This window comes from Vicia villosa, linkage group LG6 (assembly GCF_029867415.1).
Source record: "Vicia villosa cultivar HV-30 ecotype Madison, WI linkage group LG6, Vvil1.0, whole genome shotgun sequence".
Taxonomy (NCBI): domain Eukaryota; kingdom Viridiplantae; phylum Streptophyta; class Magnoliopsida; order Fabales; family Fabaceae; genus Vicia; species Vicia villosa.
Genome location: NC_081185.1, coordinates 123,049,734 through 123,067,016, shown reverse-complemented (window position 1 = coordinate 123,067,016; position 17,283 = coordinate 123,049,734). Strand labels below are relative to the sequence as shown.

General features: G+C 31.1%; 1 protein-coding gene and 1 long non-coding RNA gene across 2 annotated transcripts; one reads left to right on the top strand and one right to left on the bottom strand.

The window, feature by feature from the left end:
• Positions 1–303: 303 nt before the first annotated feature.
• Positions 304–1,443, top strand: LOC131612260 (uncharacterized). Its single transcript, XR_009287329.1, has 3 exons — positions 304–355; positions 795–856; positions 958–1,443. It is a non-coding gene; the product is annotated as an uncharacterized LOC131612260 (long non-coding RNA).
• Positions 1,444–15,164: 13,721 nt separating this feature from the next.
• On the bottom strand, positions 15,165–16,415 carry LOC131614577 (uncharacterized). The gene is made up of 4 exons (XM_058886145.1): positions 15,996–16,415; positions 15,822–15,951; positions 15,327–15,727; positions 15,165–15,269 (listed from the first exon to the last, which is right to left on the bottom strand). Exons 1-4 carry the CDS (start codon positions 16,413–16,415, stop codon positions 15,165–15,167), a joined length of 1,056 nt encoding a protein of 351 aa, XP_058742128.1.
• Between the last annotated feature and the right edge of the window lie 868 nt (positions 16,416–17,283).

Genomic DNA, 17,283 nt, shown 5'->3' with positions numbered 1-17,283 from the left:
CAAGAAGGAATTAGAGTGCATTTTCTGATATTTGGCTCAACCTTTGCATCTTACAATTTGGCAATTGCTTCTATTACTATTTGTTGATTGTTGTTTGGTATTTGCTTTTATTGGCTACCTAAAGTAAGGAAGGAACCTGAAGTCTATGTTGTGTAAATTCAACATTCATTAGTAATTGTCTTATTAGATTATTGATGTTTAGAAGGAAGGAAAATATAGTCTTACTAATTATTTGGTGATGTTTTCTTTATTTAGAGAAAAACAAACTATTAAATATGAAAATATTAATTGAATGAATGTGTGGGTGGCTGGAACCTAAGTCTTTGATTCTTTTTAGTCTTCAATGGAATCCCCTGTATCCTTTCTATTGATGCATTAACTGGAGGACCATTTTTCTAATGATTGACATTGTGCTCTTAATATGAAATTGTTTAAGACAAACTCCCAAGATTTATTAATGTTTATTATGAAGAGATAGTTTATAGCAAGGGCCAAATACCATAAAGGGATTAAGTGCATTCATTTTTTGATATTTCAGAGACAAACAGTAGTCTGAGACAGACAATTCCAAATATTATATTCTGTATTATTTAGTTATTGATAATTTACTCGTACATACATGATTTTTCACTAGATTAATAAGGATAAAAGATGTGACTTTGTTAATTAATATTTTACTGCTAGTCTAGAGATGCTTGCTCAATAAATTTATTGAAAATAACTATTGTATCATTCAATTTAGTTGGTTTGAAATAACTCCTACTGTTTGCTCCTAATTGTACTTTTTTCAAAAGACCGGTAAAGGTTGATCAAAAGATAGAAATGTCACAAAATCGTTATTGCAATATTGGCAACAGTAAGTATATTCTCTGCCATTATTTTCATTAGTTAAATTTAGTTCGATATTGATTTTTACTTTTTAGTATATGATATTGAAGTTGTTGTATTCTTTTATAGATGATTATGGTATATAATAGCAGCTTTTGGAAACTAAAGGTAATGGAAGCTTAAAAAGAAGAGCTAGTTATGGAGAAAAGTGGTAAAGTGGATGAGAAGAATATTTAAGGTGTCAAATTTACATTCCTTTGAAATCAATAGTATTTCTCCCTCTTTATCAAATGATGTTTTCTAGTTCCAAAATGGATATGTTTCTGTATGAGTCAAGCAAAGCACATTCGTTTCTAGATTCATTAGAAGTGTTGTTCAGTTTTTATTCCTAAATGGTTTGAATCAATGGCTAATTATTAATGTAATTCTTTTCTACATTCTCATTAGCTCTGTAATAGAATAGGCATAGTCCCTCTTTAGATAAGTGCTTTGTCTGGGTTGTTATTATTTTTTCCTAATAATATATTGAATTTTAATTTGTATTATTTCATTTAGGAATACATGTACGTTATTATTATAATTTTGTTTTTAACAAAGATTATTATGTATTTTAACGATGGGTAAAAATAATAATTGTAAAAAAGATATTGGTTGACTTATGGCATGTTTCCTTATAAAATCATGTCAAAGTCAGTTGAAATAATAACAATAAAAAAGGTATGAATTTTAAATATTTTAAATAACTTTTAGAGGGGTTTAAAACCCCCGTAAAATTGGTTTCCATTCAGTGGATATTAACCTCCACAGAAATACCAGCGTTTGCTTAAAACCTCCGCTAAATACTACGGCACACGTAACTGCAGCATTTATAAAAACCACTACAGATTATTTAGGGGAGGTTAGAAACCCCCACTAATTTCAATAAAAACCGCCGCAGATCACTTAATTTTTTGTAGTGAAAAGGTAAAAAAACGGAGACTATATCATCGGATCACTCGTTTCAGTGGAAGATTCTTATGGATGTGAAGTCTTTGAATATGACAAGCCTTTTAAGTTTCTTATCATCCAACAATTGTTCTTCTTAATCATGGAGGTAATTAATTTTTACTGTTACATAAATTAATTTCTTCATAAATTTGTTTTTGTAATATTTTTAGTCAATACATGTTTTTTTTTGGCGAAATCAATACATGTTTTAAAATGCTTATTAACAAACTTACTTGCACTTGTAGCGTATTTTTTTTCTTTGAAGGTATATCATGCACAAATGGTTGGAGTTGCAGCTGTTTTAATCATGGATATTATTGATGAGCCACTCATGATTATGGGTTTACCCAGGGAGAGAGTTGATACCAACAAACTCATTGAAAAGATTTTAATTCCATCTTTTTTTAATTCAATTATCCTTTGGAAATTTAGTGAAGAATTGTCAAAATAACAAAGAGATAGTTTCTTAAATGAGTCGCGATATGGGTATACTAAGTTTGCATTTGATTTATGTTCTTTTCAAGTTTTATTTTGAAAAGTTCATACCCAAGAGTTAATGTGCCCAACCTTACCCTTTTTAACTCAATAGTTCCTTCATGGATAATTCAGAGGATGTCCTTATTAGCCTAACATTTTAATGTCATTGAACTCGACATATGAGAAAGGAATACAAAGAAATATTTAGTGAAATTTGGATTTTTTTAGGAGTATTTCGATACGGATTCTAGCCCAAGAGGTCAAAGTCATTGCTTTGGAATTGAAGTTGAGACTTAGTGTTTTTTTCTCAAAGTTATATCATTAACTTTAATTTATATGCTTCAAAATATTATTATATTAATATATCTCATTAATGAAGTTTATACAATTAAATTAATGTTTGCACAATTAAATATTAAAAAAATTATTTATTATTGATGTCATTTCCCAAATATATGTTATCAATGTAAATAGGATATATATATATATATATATATATATATATATATATATATATATATATATATATATATATATATATATATATATATATATATATATATATATATATATATATATATATATATATATATATATATATATATATACGCGCACGCGCGCACATACACGGAAAAAAATGTATTGCTTATTCGATTGTAACATACTACTATTATTTATAGTCCAAGGAATACTTATTTAAATTTTGATTTTTTTAGGAGTATTTCGGCATGGACATTCTAGCCCAAGAGGTCGAAGTCACTGCTCTGGAATTGAAGTTGGGACTTAGTGTTTTTTCTCAAAGTTATACATTCAGGACTTCGACATCAATAGTTGGAGCGCGTAGCAAGTTCAGAGTGAATAATTTTTTTAGAAAACAAGTTGAAGCAACTCTAAAGTTGATAAGCGTGCAACAAAATACCTGTCGATTTTTAAGGAGACAGTCGTTGCAGACAAATATTCATGTATATAAATATGAGTTTGTTACTAGTATAAATATATTAGGTAAACAAATGCGCGTACCAAATTATAACTCGTGCGTATGCGCGCGTTTGTTACTAGTTTAATAAAAAATTATACAAAATACAAATATGGTGTTAAAAATTATTTTAAAAAATTATATATTTCTACACATTTTGTGTCTCTATCTCTACCTATAAGACACATTCACTCCTTTCCTTCCTTATATAAGTTTCTCCACATAGAAAACATCTCATTCTACCATCTCCATCTTCGATTTTACTTAAGTTTCCCCTCTCCATCATATTCAAATAACTTATCATAAAACCAACATGAACATTTCACATAACCATATATTTGTTTTTTTTCTTATATTTATCTTGTACTTTCTTTATGTTCAAGGTCAATTTGTGGTTGAAGAAAACAATATAACGGTTCTATTACCACAGGATTTAAGAGGTAAAAAAACGGACACTATATCATTGAATCACTCATTTCAGCGGAAGATTCTTATGGATGTGAAGTCTTTGAAGGTGACAAGCCTTTTACGTTTAGGTCTTATCATCCAACAATTGTACTTCTTGATCGTGGAGGTAATCAATTTTTACTGATACATAAATTAATTTCTTCATATTTTCTTCTTGGTAATTTTTTAAAATAATTCTAGTTTTAAAATGCTTATTAAGAAACTTACTTACACTAGTATACTGTTCTTTTTCTTTGAAGGTATATCATGCACAAATGGTTAGAGCTGAAGCTATTTTAATCATGGATATTATTGATGAGCCACTCATGATTATGGGTTCACCCAAGGAGATGGCTCATGCCAACAACCTCATTGAAAAGAGTTTAATTCCATCTTTTTTAATTCAATTATCCTTTGGAAATTCATTGAAGAATTGTCTAAATAGCCAAGAGATAGTTTCTGAATTGAGTCACAATATGGGTAAACTAAGTTTGCATTTGATTTATGTTTATTCAAGTTTCATTTTGAAAAGTTCATACCTATGAGTTAATGTGTCCAACCTTACCCTTTTTAACTCAATAGTTCCTTCATGGATAATTCAAAGGATGTCCTTGTTAGCCTGGAATTTTAATGGCATTGAGCTCGACGTATAAGAAAGGAGTTCAAAGAAATACTTATTTAAATTTTGATTTTTTTAGGAGTATTTCGGCATGGACATTCTAGCCCAAGAGGTCGAAGTCACTGCTTTGGAATTGAAGTTGGGACTTAGTGTTTTTTCTCAAAGTCATACATTCAGGACTTCGACTTCAATAGTTGGAGCGCGTAGCAAGTTCAGAGTGAATAATATTTTTTTTGGTTTTAACCATGCCAAGAAAACACGTTGAAGCAAGTCTAAAGTTGATAAGCGTGCAACAAAATACCTATCGATTTTTAAGGAGACAGTCGTTGCAGACAAATATTCATATATATAAATATGAGTTTGTTACTAGTATAAATATATTAGGTAAACAAATGCGCGTACCAAATTATAACTCGTGCGTATGCGCGCGTTTGTTACTAGTTTAATAAAAAATTATACAAAATACAAATATGGTGTTAAAAATTATTTTAAAAAATTATATATTTCTACACATTTTGTGTCTCTATCTCTACCTATAAGACACATTCACTCCTTTCCTTCCTTATATAAGTTTCTCCACAAAGAAAACATCTCATTCTACCATCTCCATCTTCGATTTTACTTAAGTTTCCCCTCTCCATCATATTCAAATAACTTAACATAAAACCAACATGAACATTTCACATAACCATATATTTGCTTTTTTTCTTATATTTATCTTGTACTTTCTTTATGTTCAAGGTCAATTTGTGGTTGAAGAAAACAATATAACGGTTCTATTACCACAGGATTTAAGAGGTAAAAAATCGGACACTATATCATTGAATCACTCATTTCAGCGGAAGATTCTTATGGATGTGAAGTCTTTGAAGGTGACAAGCCTTTTACGTTTAGGTCTTATCATCCAACAATTTTTCTTCTTGATCGTGGAGGTAATCGTTTTTTACTGATACATAAATTAATTTCTTCATAATTTCTTCTTGGTAATTTTTTTGAATAATTCTTGTTTTAAAATGCTTATTAAGAAACTTGTTTACACTGGTATACTGTTCTTTTTCTTTGAATCTATATCATGCACAAATTGTTAGAGCTAGGCTATTTTAATCATGGATATTATTGATGAGCCACTCATGATTATGGGTTCATCCAAGGAGAGAGCTTATGCCAACAAACTCAATGAAAAGAGTTTAATTCCATCTTTTTTAATTCAATTATCCTTTGGAAATTCATTGAAGAATTGTTTAAATAACCAAGAGATAGTTTCTGAATTGAGTCACAATATGGGTAAACTAAGTTTGCATTTGATTTATGTTTTTTCAAGTTTCATTTTGAAAAGTTCATACCTATGAGTTAATGTGTCCAACCTTACTCTTTTTAACTCAATAGGTCCTTCATGGATAATTCAAAGGATGTCCTTGTTAGCCTGGAATTTTAATGGCATTGAGCTCGACGTATAAGAAAGGAGTTCAAAGAAATACTTATTTAAATTTTGATTTTTTTAGGAGTATTTCGGCATGGACATTCTAGCCCAAGAGGTCGAAGTCACTGCTCTGGAATTGAAGTTGGGACTTAGTGTTTTTTCTCAAAGTTATACATTCAGGACTTCGACATCAATAGTTGGAGCGCGTAGCAAGTTCAGAGTGAATAATTTTTTTTTTGGTTTTAACCATGCCAAGAAAACACGTTGAAGCAAGTCTAAAGGTTATAAGCGTGCAACAAAATACCTGTCGATTTTTAAGGAGACATTCGTTGCAGACAAATATTCATGTATATAAATATGAGTTTCTCACTAGAATAAATATATTAGGTAAACAAATGCGCGTACCAAATCAGAACTCGTGCGTATGCGCGCGTTTGTTACTAGTTTGATAAAAAATTATACAAAATACAAATATGGTGTTAAAAATTATTTTAAAAAATTATATATTTCTACACATTTTGTGTCTCTATCTCTCCCTATAAGACACATTCACTCCTTTCCTTCCTTATATAAGTTTCTCCACAAAGAAAACATCTCATTCTACCGTCTCCATCTTCGATTTTACTTAAGTTTCCCCTCTCCATCATATTCAAATAACTTATCATAAAACCAACATGAACATTTCACATAACCATATATTTGTTTTTTTTCTTATATTTATCTTGTACTTTCTTTATGTTCAAGGTCAATTTGTGGTTGAAGAAAACAATATAACGGTTCTATTACCACAGGATTTAAGAGGTAAAAAAACGGACACTATATCATTGAATCACTCATTTCAGCGTAAGATTCTTATGGATGTGAAGTCTTTGAAGGTGACAAGCATTTTACGTTTAGGTCTTATCATCCAACAATTGTACTTCTTGATCGTGGAGGTAATCAATTTATACTGATACATAAATTAATTTCTTCATAATTTCTTCTTGGTAATTTTTTTAAATAATTCTAGTTTTTAAAAATGCTTATTAAGAAACTTACTTACACTGGTATACTGTTCTTTTTCTTTGAAGGTATATCATGCACAAATGGTTAGAGCTGAAGCTATTTTAATGATGGATATTATTGATGAGCCACTCATGATTATGGGTTCACCCAAGGAGAGAGCTCATGCCAACAACCTCATTGAAAAGTGTTTCATTCCATCTTTTTTAATTCAACTATCCTTTGGAAATACATTGAATAATTGTCTAAATAGCCAAGAGATAGTTTCTGAATTAATTCACAATATGGGTAAACTAAGTTTGCATTTTATTTATGTTTTTTCAAGTTTCATTTTGAAAAGTTCATACCTATGAGTTAATGTGTCCAACCTTACCCTTTTTAACTCAATAGTTCCTTCATGGATAATTCAAAGGATATCCTTGTTAGCCTGGAATTTTAATGGGATTGAGCTCGACGTATAAGAAAGGAGTTCAAAGAAATACTTATTTAAATTTTGATTTTTTTAGGAGTATTTCGGCATGGACATTCTAGCCCAAGAGGCCGAAGTCACTGCTTTGGAATTGAAGTTGGGACTTAGTGTTTTTTCTCAAAGTTATACATTCAGGACTTCGACATCAATAGTTGGAGCGCGTAGCAAGTTCAGAGTGAATAATATTTTTTTTGGTTTTAACCATATCAAGAAAACACGTAGAAGCAAGTCTAAAGTTGATAAGCGTGCAACAAAATACCTATCGATTTTTAAGGAGACAGTCGTTGCAGACAAATATTCATGTATATAAATATGAGTTTGTTACTAGTATAAATATATTAAGTAAACAAATGCGCGTACCAAACCAGAACCCGTGCGCATGCGCGCGTTTGTTACTAGTTTGATAAAAAATTATACAAAATACAACTATGGTGTTAAAAATTATTTTAAAAAATTATATATTTCTACACGTTTTGTGTCTCTATCTCTAACTATAAGACACATTCACTCCTTTCCTTCCTTATATAAGTTTCTTCACAAAGAAAACATCTCATTCTACTATGTCCATCTTCAATTTTACTTAAGTTTCCCCTCTCCACCATATTCAAATAACTTAACATAAAACCAACATGAACATTTCACATAATAACCATATATTTGCTTTATTTCTTATATTTATCTTGTACTTTCTTAATGTTCAAGGTCAGTTTGTGGTTGAAGAAAACAATATAACGGTTCTATTACCACAGGATTTAAGAGGTAAAAAAACGGACACTATATCATCGAATCACTCATTTCAGCGGAAGTTTCTTATGGATGTGAAGTCTTTGAAGGTGACAAGCCTTTTATGTTTAGGTCTTATCATCCAACAATTGTTCTTCTTGATCGTGGAGGTAATCATTTTTTACTGATACATAAATTAATTTCTTCATAATTTCTTCGTGGTAATTTTTTTTACTTAATTCATGTTTTAAAATGCTTATTAAGAAACTTACTTACACTTGTATAACGTTCTTTTTCTTTGAAGGTATATCATGCACAAATGGCTGGAGCTGAAGTTATTTTAATCATGGATATTATTGATGAGCCACTCATGATTATGGGTTCACCCAAGGAGAGAGCTTATGCCAACATACTCATTGAAAAGGGTTTAATTCCATCTTTTTTAATTCAATTATCCTTTGGAAATTCATTGAAGAATTGTCTAAATAACCAAGAGATAGTTTCTGAATTGAGTCACAATATGGGTAAACTAAGTTTGCATTTGATTTAAGTTTTTTCAAGTTTCATTTTGAAAAGTTCATCCTAATGAGTTAATGTGTCCAACCTTACCCTTTTTAACTCAATAGTTCCTTCATGGATAATTCAAAAGATGTCCTTGGTAGCCTGGAATTTTAATGGCATTGAGCTCGACGTATAAGAAAGGAGTTCAAAGAAATACTTATTTAAATATGGATTTTTTTAGGAGTATTTCGGCATGGACATTCTAGCCCAAGAGGTCGAAGTCACTGCTCTGGAATTGAAGTTGGGACTTAGTGTTTTTTCTCAAAGTTATACATTCAGGACTTCGAACTCAAATGTTGGAGCGCGTAGCAATTTCAGAGTGAGTAATTTTTTTTTGGTTTTAACCATGCCAAGAAAACACGTTGAAGCAAGTATAAAGTTGATAAGCGTGCAACAAAATACCTGTCGATTTCTAAGGAGAGAGTCGTTGCAGACAATTATTCATGTATTAGTATAAATATGAGTTTGTTACTAGTATAAATATATTAGGTAAACAAATGCGCGTACCAAACCAGAACCCGTGCGTATGCGCGCGTTTGTTACTAGTTTGATAAAAAATTATACAAAATACAAATATGGTGTTAAAAATTATTTTAAAAAATTATATATTTCTACACGTTTTGTGTCTCTATCTCTAACTATAAGACACATTCACTCCTTTCCTTCCTTATATAAGTTTCTTCACAAAGAGAACATCTCATTCTACCATCTCCATCTTCGATTTTACTTAAGTTTCCCCTCTCCACCATATTAAAATAACTTAACATAAAACGAACATGAACATTTCACATAACAATATATTTGCTTTATTTCTTATATTTATTTTGTACTTTCTTTATGTTCAAGGTCAATTTGTGGTTGAAGAAAACAATATAACGGTTCTATTACCAAAAGATTTAAGAGGTAAAAAATCGGACACTATATCATTTAATGACTCATTTCAGCGGAAGATTCTTATGGATGTGAAGTCTTTGAAGGTGACAAGCCTTTTACGTTTAGGTCTTATCATCCAACAATTGTTCTTCTTGATCGTGGAGGTAATCATTTTTTTACTGATACATAAATTAATTTCTTCATAATTTCTTCTTGGTAATTTTTTTAGTTAATTCATGTTTTAAAATGCTTATTAAGAAACTTACTTACACTGGTATACTGTTCTTTTTCTTTGAAGGTATATCATGCACAAATGGCTGGAGCTGAAGTTATTTTAATCATGGATATTATTGATGAACCACTCATGATTATGGGTTCACCCAAGGAGAGAGCTTATGCGAACATACTCATTGAAAAGGGTTTAATTCCATCTTTTTTAATTCAATTATCCTTTGAAATTCATTGAAGAATTGTCTAAATAACCAAGAGATAGTTTCTGAATTGAGTCACAATATGGGTAAACTAAGTTTGCATTTGATTTAAGTTTTTTCAAGTTTCATTTTGAAAAGTTCATCCTAATGAGTTAATGTGTCCAACCTTACCATTTTTAACTCAATAGTTCCTTCATGGATAATTCAAAGGACGTCCTTGTTAGCCTGGAATTTTAATGGCATTGAGCTCGACGTATAAGAAAGGAGTTCAAAGAAATACTTATTTAAATATGGATTTTTTTAGGAGTACTTCGGCATGGACATTCTAGCCTAAGAGGTCGAAGTCACTGCTCTGGAATTGAAGTTGGGACTTAGTGTTTTTTCTCAAAGTTATACATTCAGGACTCCGACATCAATAGTTGGAGCGCGTAGCTAGTTCAGAGTGAATAATTATTTTTTGGTTTTAACCATGCCAAGAAAACACGTTGAAGCAAGTCTAAAGCTAATAAGCGTGCAACAAAATACCTGTCGATTTCTAAGTAGAGAGTCGTTGCAGACAATTATTCATGTATTAGTATAAATATAAGTTTGTTACTAGTATAAATATATTAGGTAAACAAATGCGCGTACCAAACCAGAACTCGTGCGTATGCGCGTGTTTGTCACTAGTTTGATAAAAAATTATACAAAATACAAATATGGTGTTAAAAATTAATTTAAAAAATTATATATTTCTACACGTTTTGTGTCTCTATCTCTAACTATAAGACACATTCACTCCTTTCCTTCCTTATATAAGTTTCTTCACAAAGAAAACATCTCATTCTACCATCTCCATCTTCGATTTTACTTAAGTTTCCCCTCTCCATCATATTCAAATAACTTAACATAAAACCAACATGAACATTTCACATAACCATATATTTGCTTTATTTCTTATATTTATCTTGTACTTTCTTTATGTTCAAGGTCAGTTTGTGGTTGAAGAAAACAATATAACGGTTCTATTACCACAGGATTTAAGAGGTAAAAAAACGGAAACTATATCATCGAATCACTCATTTCAGCGGAAGTTTCTTATGGATGTGAAGTCTTTGAAGGTGACAAGCCTTTTATGTTTAGGTCTTATCATCCAACAATTGTTCTTCTTGATCGTGGAGGTAATCGTTTTTTACTGATACATAAATTAATTTCTTCATAATTTCTTCTTGGTAATTTTTTTACTTAATTCATGTTTTAAAATGCTTATTAAGAAACTTACTTACACTTGTATAACGTTCTTTTTCTTTGAAGGTATATCATGCACAAATGGCTAGAGCTGAAGTTATTTTAATCATGGATATTATTGATGAGCCACTCATGATTATGGGTTCACCCAAGGAGAGAGCTTATGCCAACATACTCATTGAAAAGGGTTTAATTCCATCTTTTTTAATTCAATTATCCTTTGGAAAATCATTGAAGAATTGTCTAAATAACCAAGAGATAGTTTCTGAATTGAGTCACAATATGGGTAAACTAAGTTTGCATTTGATTTAAGTTTTTTCAAGTTTCATTTTGAAAAGTTCATCCTAATGAGTTAATGTGTCCAACCTTACCCTTTTTAACTCAATATTTCCTTCATGGTTAATTCAAAGGATGTCCTTGGTAGCCTGGAATTTTAATGGCATTGAGCTCGACGTATAAGAAAGGAGTTCAAAGAAATACTTATTTAAATATGGATTTTTTTAGGAGTATTTCGGCATGGACATTTTAGCCCAAGAGGTCGAAGTCACTGCTCTGGAATTGAAGTCGGGACTTTGTGTTTTTTTTAAAAGTTATACATTCAGGACTTCGAACTCAATAGTTGGAGCGCGTAGCAATTTCAGAGTGAATAATTTTTTTTTGGTTTTAACCATGCCAAGAAAACACGTTGAAGCAAGTATAAAGTTGATAAGCGTGCAACAAAATACCTGTCGATTTCTAAGGAGAGAGTCGTTGCAGACAATTATTCATGTATTAGTATAAATATGAGTTTGTTACTAGTATAAATATATTAGGTAAACAAATGCGCGTACCAAACCAAAACCCGTGCGTATGCGCGCGTTTGTCACTAGTTTGATAAAAAATTATACAAAATACAAATATGGTTTTAAAAATTATTTTAAAAAATTATATATTTCTACAGGTTTTGAGTCTCTATCTCTAACTATAAGACACATTCACTCCTTTCCTTCCTTATATAAGTTTCTTCACAAAGAGAACATCTCATTCTACCATCTCCATCTTCGATTTTACTTAAGTTTCCCCTCTCACCCATATTCAAATAACTAAACATAAAACCAACATGAACATTTCACATAATCATATATTTGCTTTATTTCTTATATTTATCTTGTACTTTCTTTATGTTCAAGGTCAATTTGCGGTTGAAGAAAACAATATAACGGTTCTATTACCACAGGATTTAAGAGGTAAAAAAACTGACATTATATCATCGAATCATTCATTTCAGCGGAAGTTTCTTATGGATGTGAAGTCTTTGAAGGTAACAAGCCTTTTACGTTTAGGTCTTATCATCCAACAATTGTTCTTCTTGATCGTGGAGGTAATCGTTTTTTACTGATACATAAATTAATTTCTTCATAATTTCTTCTTGGTAATTTTTTTAGTTAATTCATGTTTTAAAATACTTATTAAGAAACTTACTTACACTTGTATACTGTTCTTTTTCTTTGAAGGTATATCATGCACAAATGGCTGGAGCTGAAGTTATTTTAATCATGGATATTATTGATGAGCCACTCATGATTATGGGTTCACCCAAGGAGAGAGATTATGCCAACATACTCATTAAAAAGGGTTTAATTCCATCTTTTTTAATTCAATTATCCTTTGGAAATTCATTGAAGAATTGTCTAAATAACCAAGAGATAGTTTCTGAATTGAGTCACAATATGGGTAAACTAAGTTTGCATTTGATTTAAGTTTTTTCAAGTTTCATTTTGAAAAGTTCATCCTAATGAGTTAATGTGTCCAACCTTACCCTTTTTAACTCAATAGTTCCTTCAAGGATAATTCAAAGGATGTCCTTGTTAGCCTGGAATTTTAATGGCATTAAGCTCGACGTATAAGAAAGGAGTTCAAAGAAATACTTATTTAAATATGGATTTTTTTAGGAGTATTTCGGCATGGACATTCTAGCCTAAGAGGTCGAAGTCACTGCTCTGGAATTGAAGTTGGGACTTAGTGTTTTTTCTCAAAGTTATACATTCAGGACTTCGACATCAATAGTTGGAGCGCGTAGCAAGTTCAGAGTGGATAATTTTTTTTTTTAACCATGCCAAGAAAACACGTTGAAGCAAGTCTAAAGCTAATAAGCGTGCAACAAAATACCTGTCGATTTCTAAGTAGAGAGTCGTTGCAGACAATTATTCATGTATTAGTATAAATATAAGTTTGTTACTAGTATAAATATATTAGGTAAACAAATGCGCGTACCAAACCAGAACTCGTGCGTATGCGCGTGTTTGTCACTAGTTTGATAAAAAATTATACAAAATACAAATATGGTGTTAAAAATTATTTTAAAAAATTATATATTTCTACACGTTTTGTGTCTCTATCTCTAACTATAAGACACATTCACTCCTTTCCTTCCTTATATAAGTTTCTTCACAAAGAAAACATCTCATTCTACCATCTCCATCTTCGATTTTACCTAAGTTTCCCCTCTCCACCATATTCAAATAACTTAACATAAAACCAACATGAACATTTCACATAACCATATATTTGCTTTATTTCTTATATTTATCTTGTACTTTCTTTATGTTCAAGGTCAATTTGCGGTTGAAGAAAACAATATAACGATTCTATTACCACAGGATTTAAGAGGTAAAAAAACTGACACTATATCATCGAATCACTCATTTCAGTGGAAGTTTCTTATGGATGTGAAGTCTTTGAAGGTGACAAGCCTTTTACGTTTAGGTCTTATCATCCAAAAATTGTTCTTCTTGATCGTGGAGGTAATCGTTTTTTACTGATACATAAATTAATTTCTTCATAATTTCTTCTTGGTAATTTTTTTAGTTAATTCATGTTTTAAAATGCTTATTAAGAAACTTACTTACACTTGTATACTGTTCTTTTTCTTTGAAGGTATATCATGCACAAATGGTTAGAGCTGAAGCTATTTTAATCATGGATATTATTGATGAGCCACTCATGATTATGGGTTCACCCAAGGAGATGGCTCATGCCAACAACCTCATTGAAAAGAGTTTAATTCCATCTTTTTTAATTCAATTATCCTTTGGAAATTCATTGAAGAATTGTCTAAATAGCCAAGAGATAGTTTCTGAATTGAGTCACAATATGGGTAAACTAAGTTTGCATTTGATTTATGTTTATTCAAGTTTCATTTTGAAAAGTTCATACCTATGAGTTAATGTGTCCAACCTTACCCTTTTTAACTCAATAGTTCCTTCATGGATAATTCAAAGGATGTCCTTGTTAGCCTGGAATTTTAATGGCATTGAGCTCGACGTATAAGAAAGGAGTTCAAAGAAATACTTATTTAAATTTTGATTTTTTTAGGAGTATTTCGGCATGGACATTCTAGCCCAAGAGGTCGAAGTCTCTGCTCTGGAATTGAAGTTGGGACTTAGTGTTTTTTCTCAAAGTTATACATTCAGGACTTCGACATCAATAGTTGGAGCGCGTAGCAAGTTCAGAGTGAATAATTTTTTTTTGGTTTTAACCATGCCTAGATAACATGTTGAAGCAAGTCTAACGTTGATAAGCGTGCAACAAAATACCTGTCAATTTCTAAGGAAAGAGTCGTTGCAGACAATTATTCATGTATTAGTATAAATATGAGTTAAAGCGTTAAGATTCGGGGTGTCAAATTCATTACTATAAGATTTTAAATATACTCACCTAATTCGCACCAAAATCAGGACTAGAATTAGCACTTTCAGGTTCGTCAGAGGAAAGTTTTTTTGCTTTCTTGGCTCCCTTTTCTCCAGTGTGTGCAATGACCTTTTTTTCTTTTGCTTCAATAACAGGTGCAACAGTTGGACTAAGAATGACCATTTACGGACCAGTCATAAGGGTTTTTATTTCTTTTTCTTCTTCTTGGGAGTTTTAGGGGAAGAAGTTTCAACAGTATCTTCGTCCTCAAAAACTTTAATCTTTATTCCTTTCAATTACTTGCTAGGAGTGGCTTAAGGTTCTTCTTCTGTTTGCACATCGACAAGAATGTTAGTCTAAATATGAGAGTCAAGTAAGGTGTATATTATAGAAAAGTATGTTCAATATAAAAATGAACTTGTACTTCTTTCTCTTCGATTGGAGCCTTTTCTCCTCTAGTTCTCTTTTTTGAGGCAGCAACAGCCAAACTGGCAGCCTTCTTTTATGTTCTTCTTGTGAGCAACAACTGCAAGGAATACGACAACAGAGAAAATATTAAGCTAAAATGCATAACATATAGTAACTATAAAAAGATATATGATAATTTAAAAGCATACCATCTCAAAAGCACTCCAATTTCTCTCACAGCCAGAAGAACTGCATGTCAAACATAACATACGATTAGCAAAGCTTTGCAACTCTGGGTGTGCATCACCGTAAGATTCCCACCATTGAGTTGGTGTCTTGTTTTTTTGTCCATGTTGAGCTATTTCACTCCTAAAGAACCCTTTTTTACTCTTAAAATCCTCAAGTTGACCATCAATTTTATTCACCATATCCATGTTTCCTCCCATCATCCTTTCTAAACATGCATACATCCTTTTTTTCACTTCATTATCTGCTTTGAAATATAGGTTTGTAATGCAACATTGGATTAAGTTTATAACCGGCAACATGCAAAGGCCTATGTAATTGTTTGTCCCATCTGTTATATATAGTTTTCCATAAAGGTTGGTAACTTAAGAAATAAAAGATTAAATCAGTTCATAAATAAATACTAATATACTTTTTATATCAAATAAATCAATACAATATATTTTATAAAATTATACCTTTTCTCTTATTATTGTAGCTAGTTTGCATTTCCTCTTTTGCCTGATCCATTGCTTCATAGATATAACCCATGGATGGCTTCTCATTAGAATCTACCATACGCAAGACTTTAAGTGATGAAAAATCACCCTTAAGGCAAATAACAAATTCTTCCAAAAGTCTTTGTTTGTCACTGTATTTTCAACCAATTTCCCATCTTTTATCTTGGCAAATCGGCTATCCTTCCATTCCTTAGAAGTGAACATCCTATACAAAGGTCCCCTCTTATCATTCAAGCAACCCAAGCGAGTGATGCCAGGTCTTATTAACTCACCTCCTTCAGTATAATGATGCAACAAAGTTATAAGACTCATCCTAGCATAAATGTAAGTTGTGATCTTCTTACCTGAAGCAATAATCTCCTTATGCATAGGTATATTGCTCTTAAAATCCTCTAACATTAGATCAATGCAATGAGCTGCACAAGTTGTCCAATAAAGCTTATTCCTTTTCTCCATCAATATTTGTCCAACCAACTTGTAGTTTACAACATTGTCTGTTATAATTTGAACAACATTTTCTTCCCCTACTTCCTCAACAATGTCATCCATCATTTTGTAAACTATATCAGCAGTCTTTAAAATGCCAAATGCATCAATTGATTTTAAAAATAAAGTTCTCATAGGACTATTGGCTAAAAAAACTTATGATAGTCCTCCTATTTTGGTTAGTCCATCCATCAGTCATTAATGAACACCTTAAATTTTTTTCAAGCAGCTTTATGCTCCACAAATATGCTATTTATAGACTCATCTTTTTTCTTTAAATGTTTACCTCGAACATGATAAGATGGGGGCTTATATGCTTTACCATATTGGGCAATCATTTCACACATATTTATAAATTCATCATCTTTTACAACGTTAAAGGAGAGTGCATTGTTGTAAAAATAAGTTGCAACTTGTCGATAAGTATCCTCCTTTTTTGTTTTTCTTAAAAGCATAGTTGATAATTGATTGAGAAGTTATTCCCCTCTTAAAAATGTTTGCAAGACTTGAAGATTCACCTATTTTTCTTTTACCATCTTCCACATCAACCTCAACTACATCTTCACCTAGAGTTCTCTTCTTAATTAGTTTGGTTTACAAGATATGAATAATGGTCCACATTTATGTGCGAACTTCACCTGGAACAGATACACAGGGTTCAACATTACTATTTGTCCCTGTTAAATGGTGCTTAAATCAAAAAGCTCCGCCCCTATACTCTTTATGATAATATTTGCACTTGATTTTTCTTGATCATTTACCGGAGTGCCATGTTGCCACCCCATATCTTGTCTTTGACTAGGAACATTTTTTTGAAACTTTCTTATTTCTCACATTTCTAACACTCAGATTTATTGGAGGAAGCGACATACTATTAATACCACATGACATTTATTCGATTAACAAATAAACAAAGACAAAAAAAACTAAGAAA

Excerpts from the sequence above, each read along its gene's own strand:
- LOC131614577 (XM_058886145.1), bottom strand. The coding sequence starts at position 16,415 with ATGATGGATGACATTGTTGAGGAAGTAGGGGAAGAAAATGTTGTTCAA. Across the intron at positions 15,952-15,995 it reads GGAAATTGGTTGAAAATACA|GGTGATTTTTCATCACTTAA; the intron begins GTGACAAACAAA and ends ATTTGCCTTAAG. Across the intron at positions 15,270-15,326 it reads ATTGGAGTGCTTTTGAGATG|CTTAATATTTTCTCTGTTGT; the intron begins GTATGCTTTTAA and ends TATGCATTTTAG.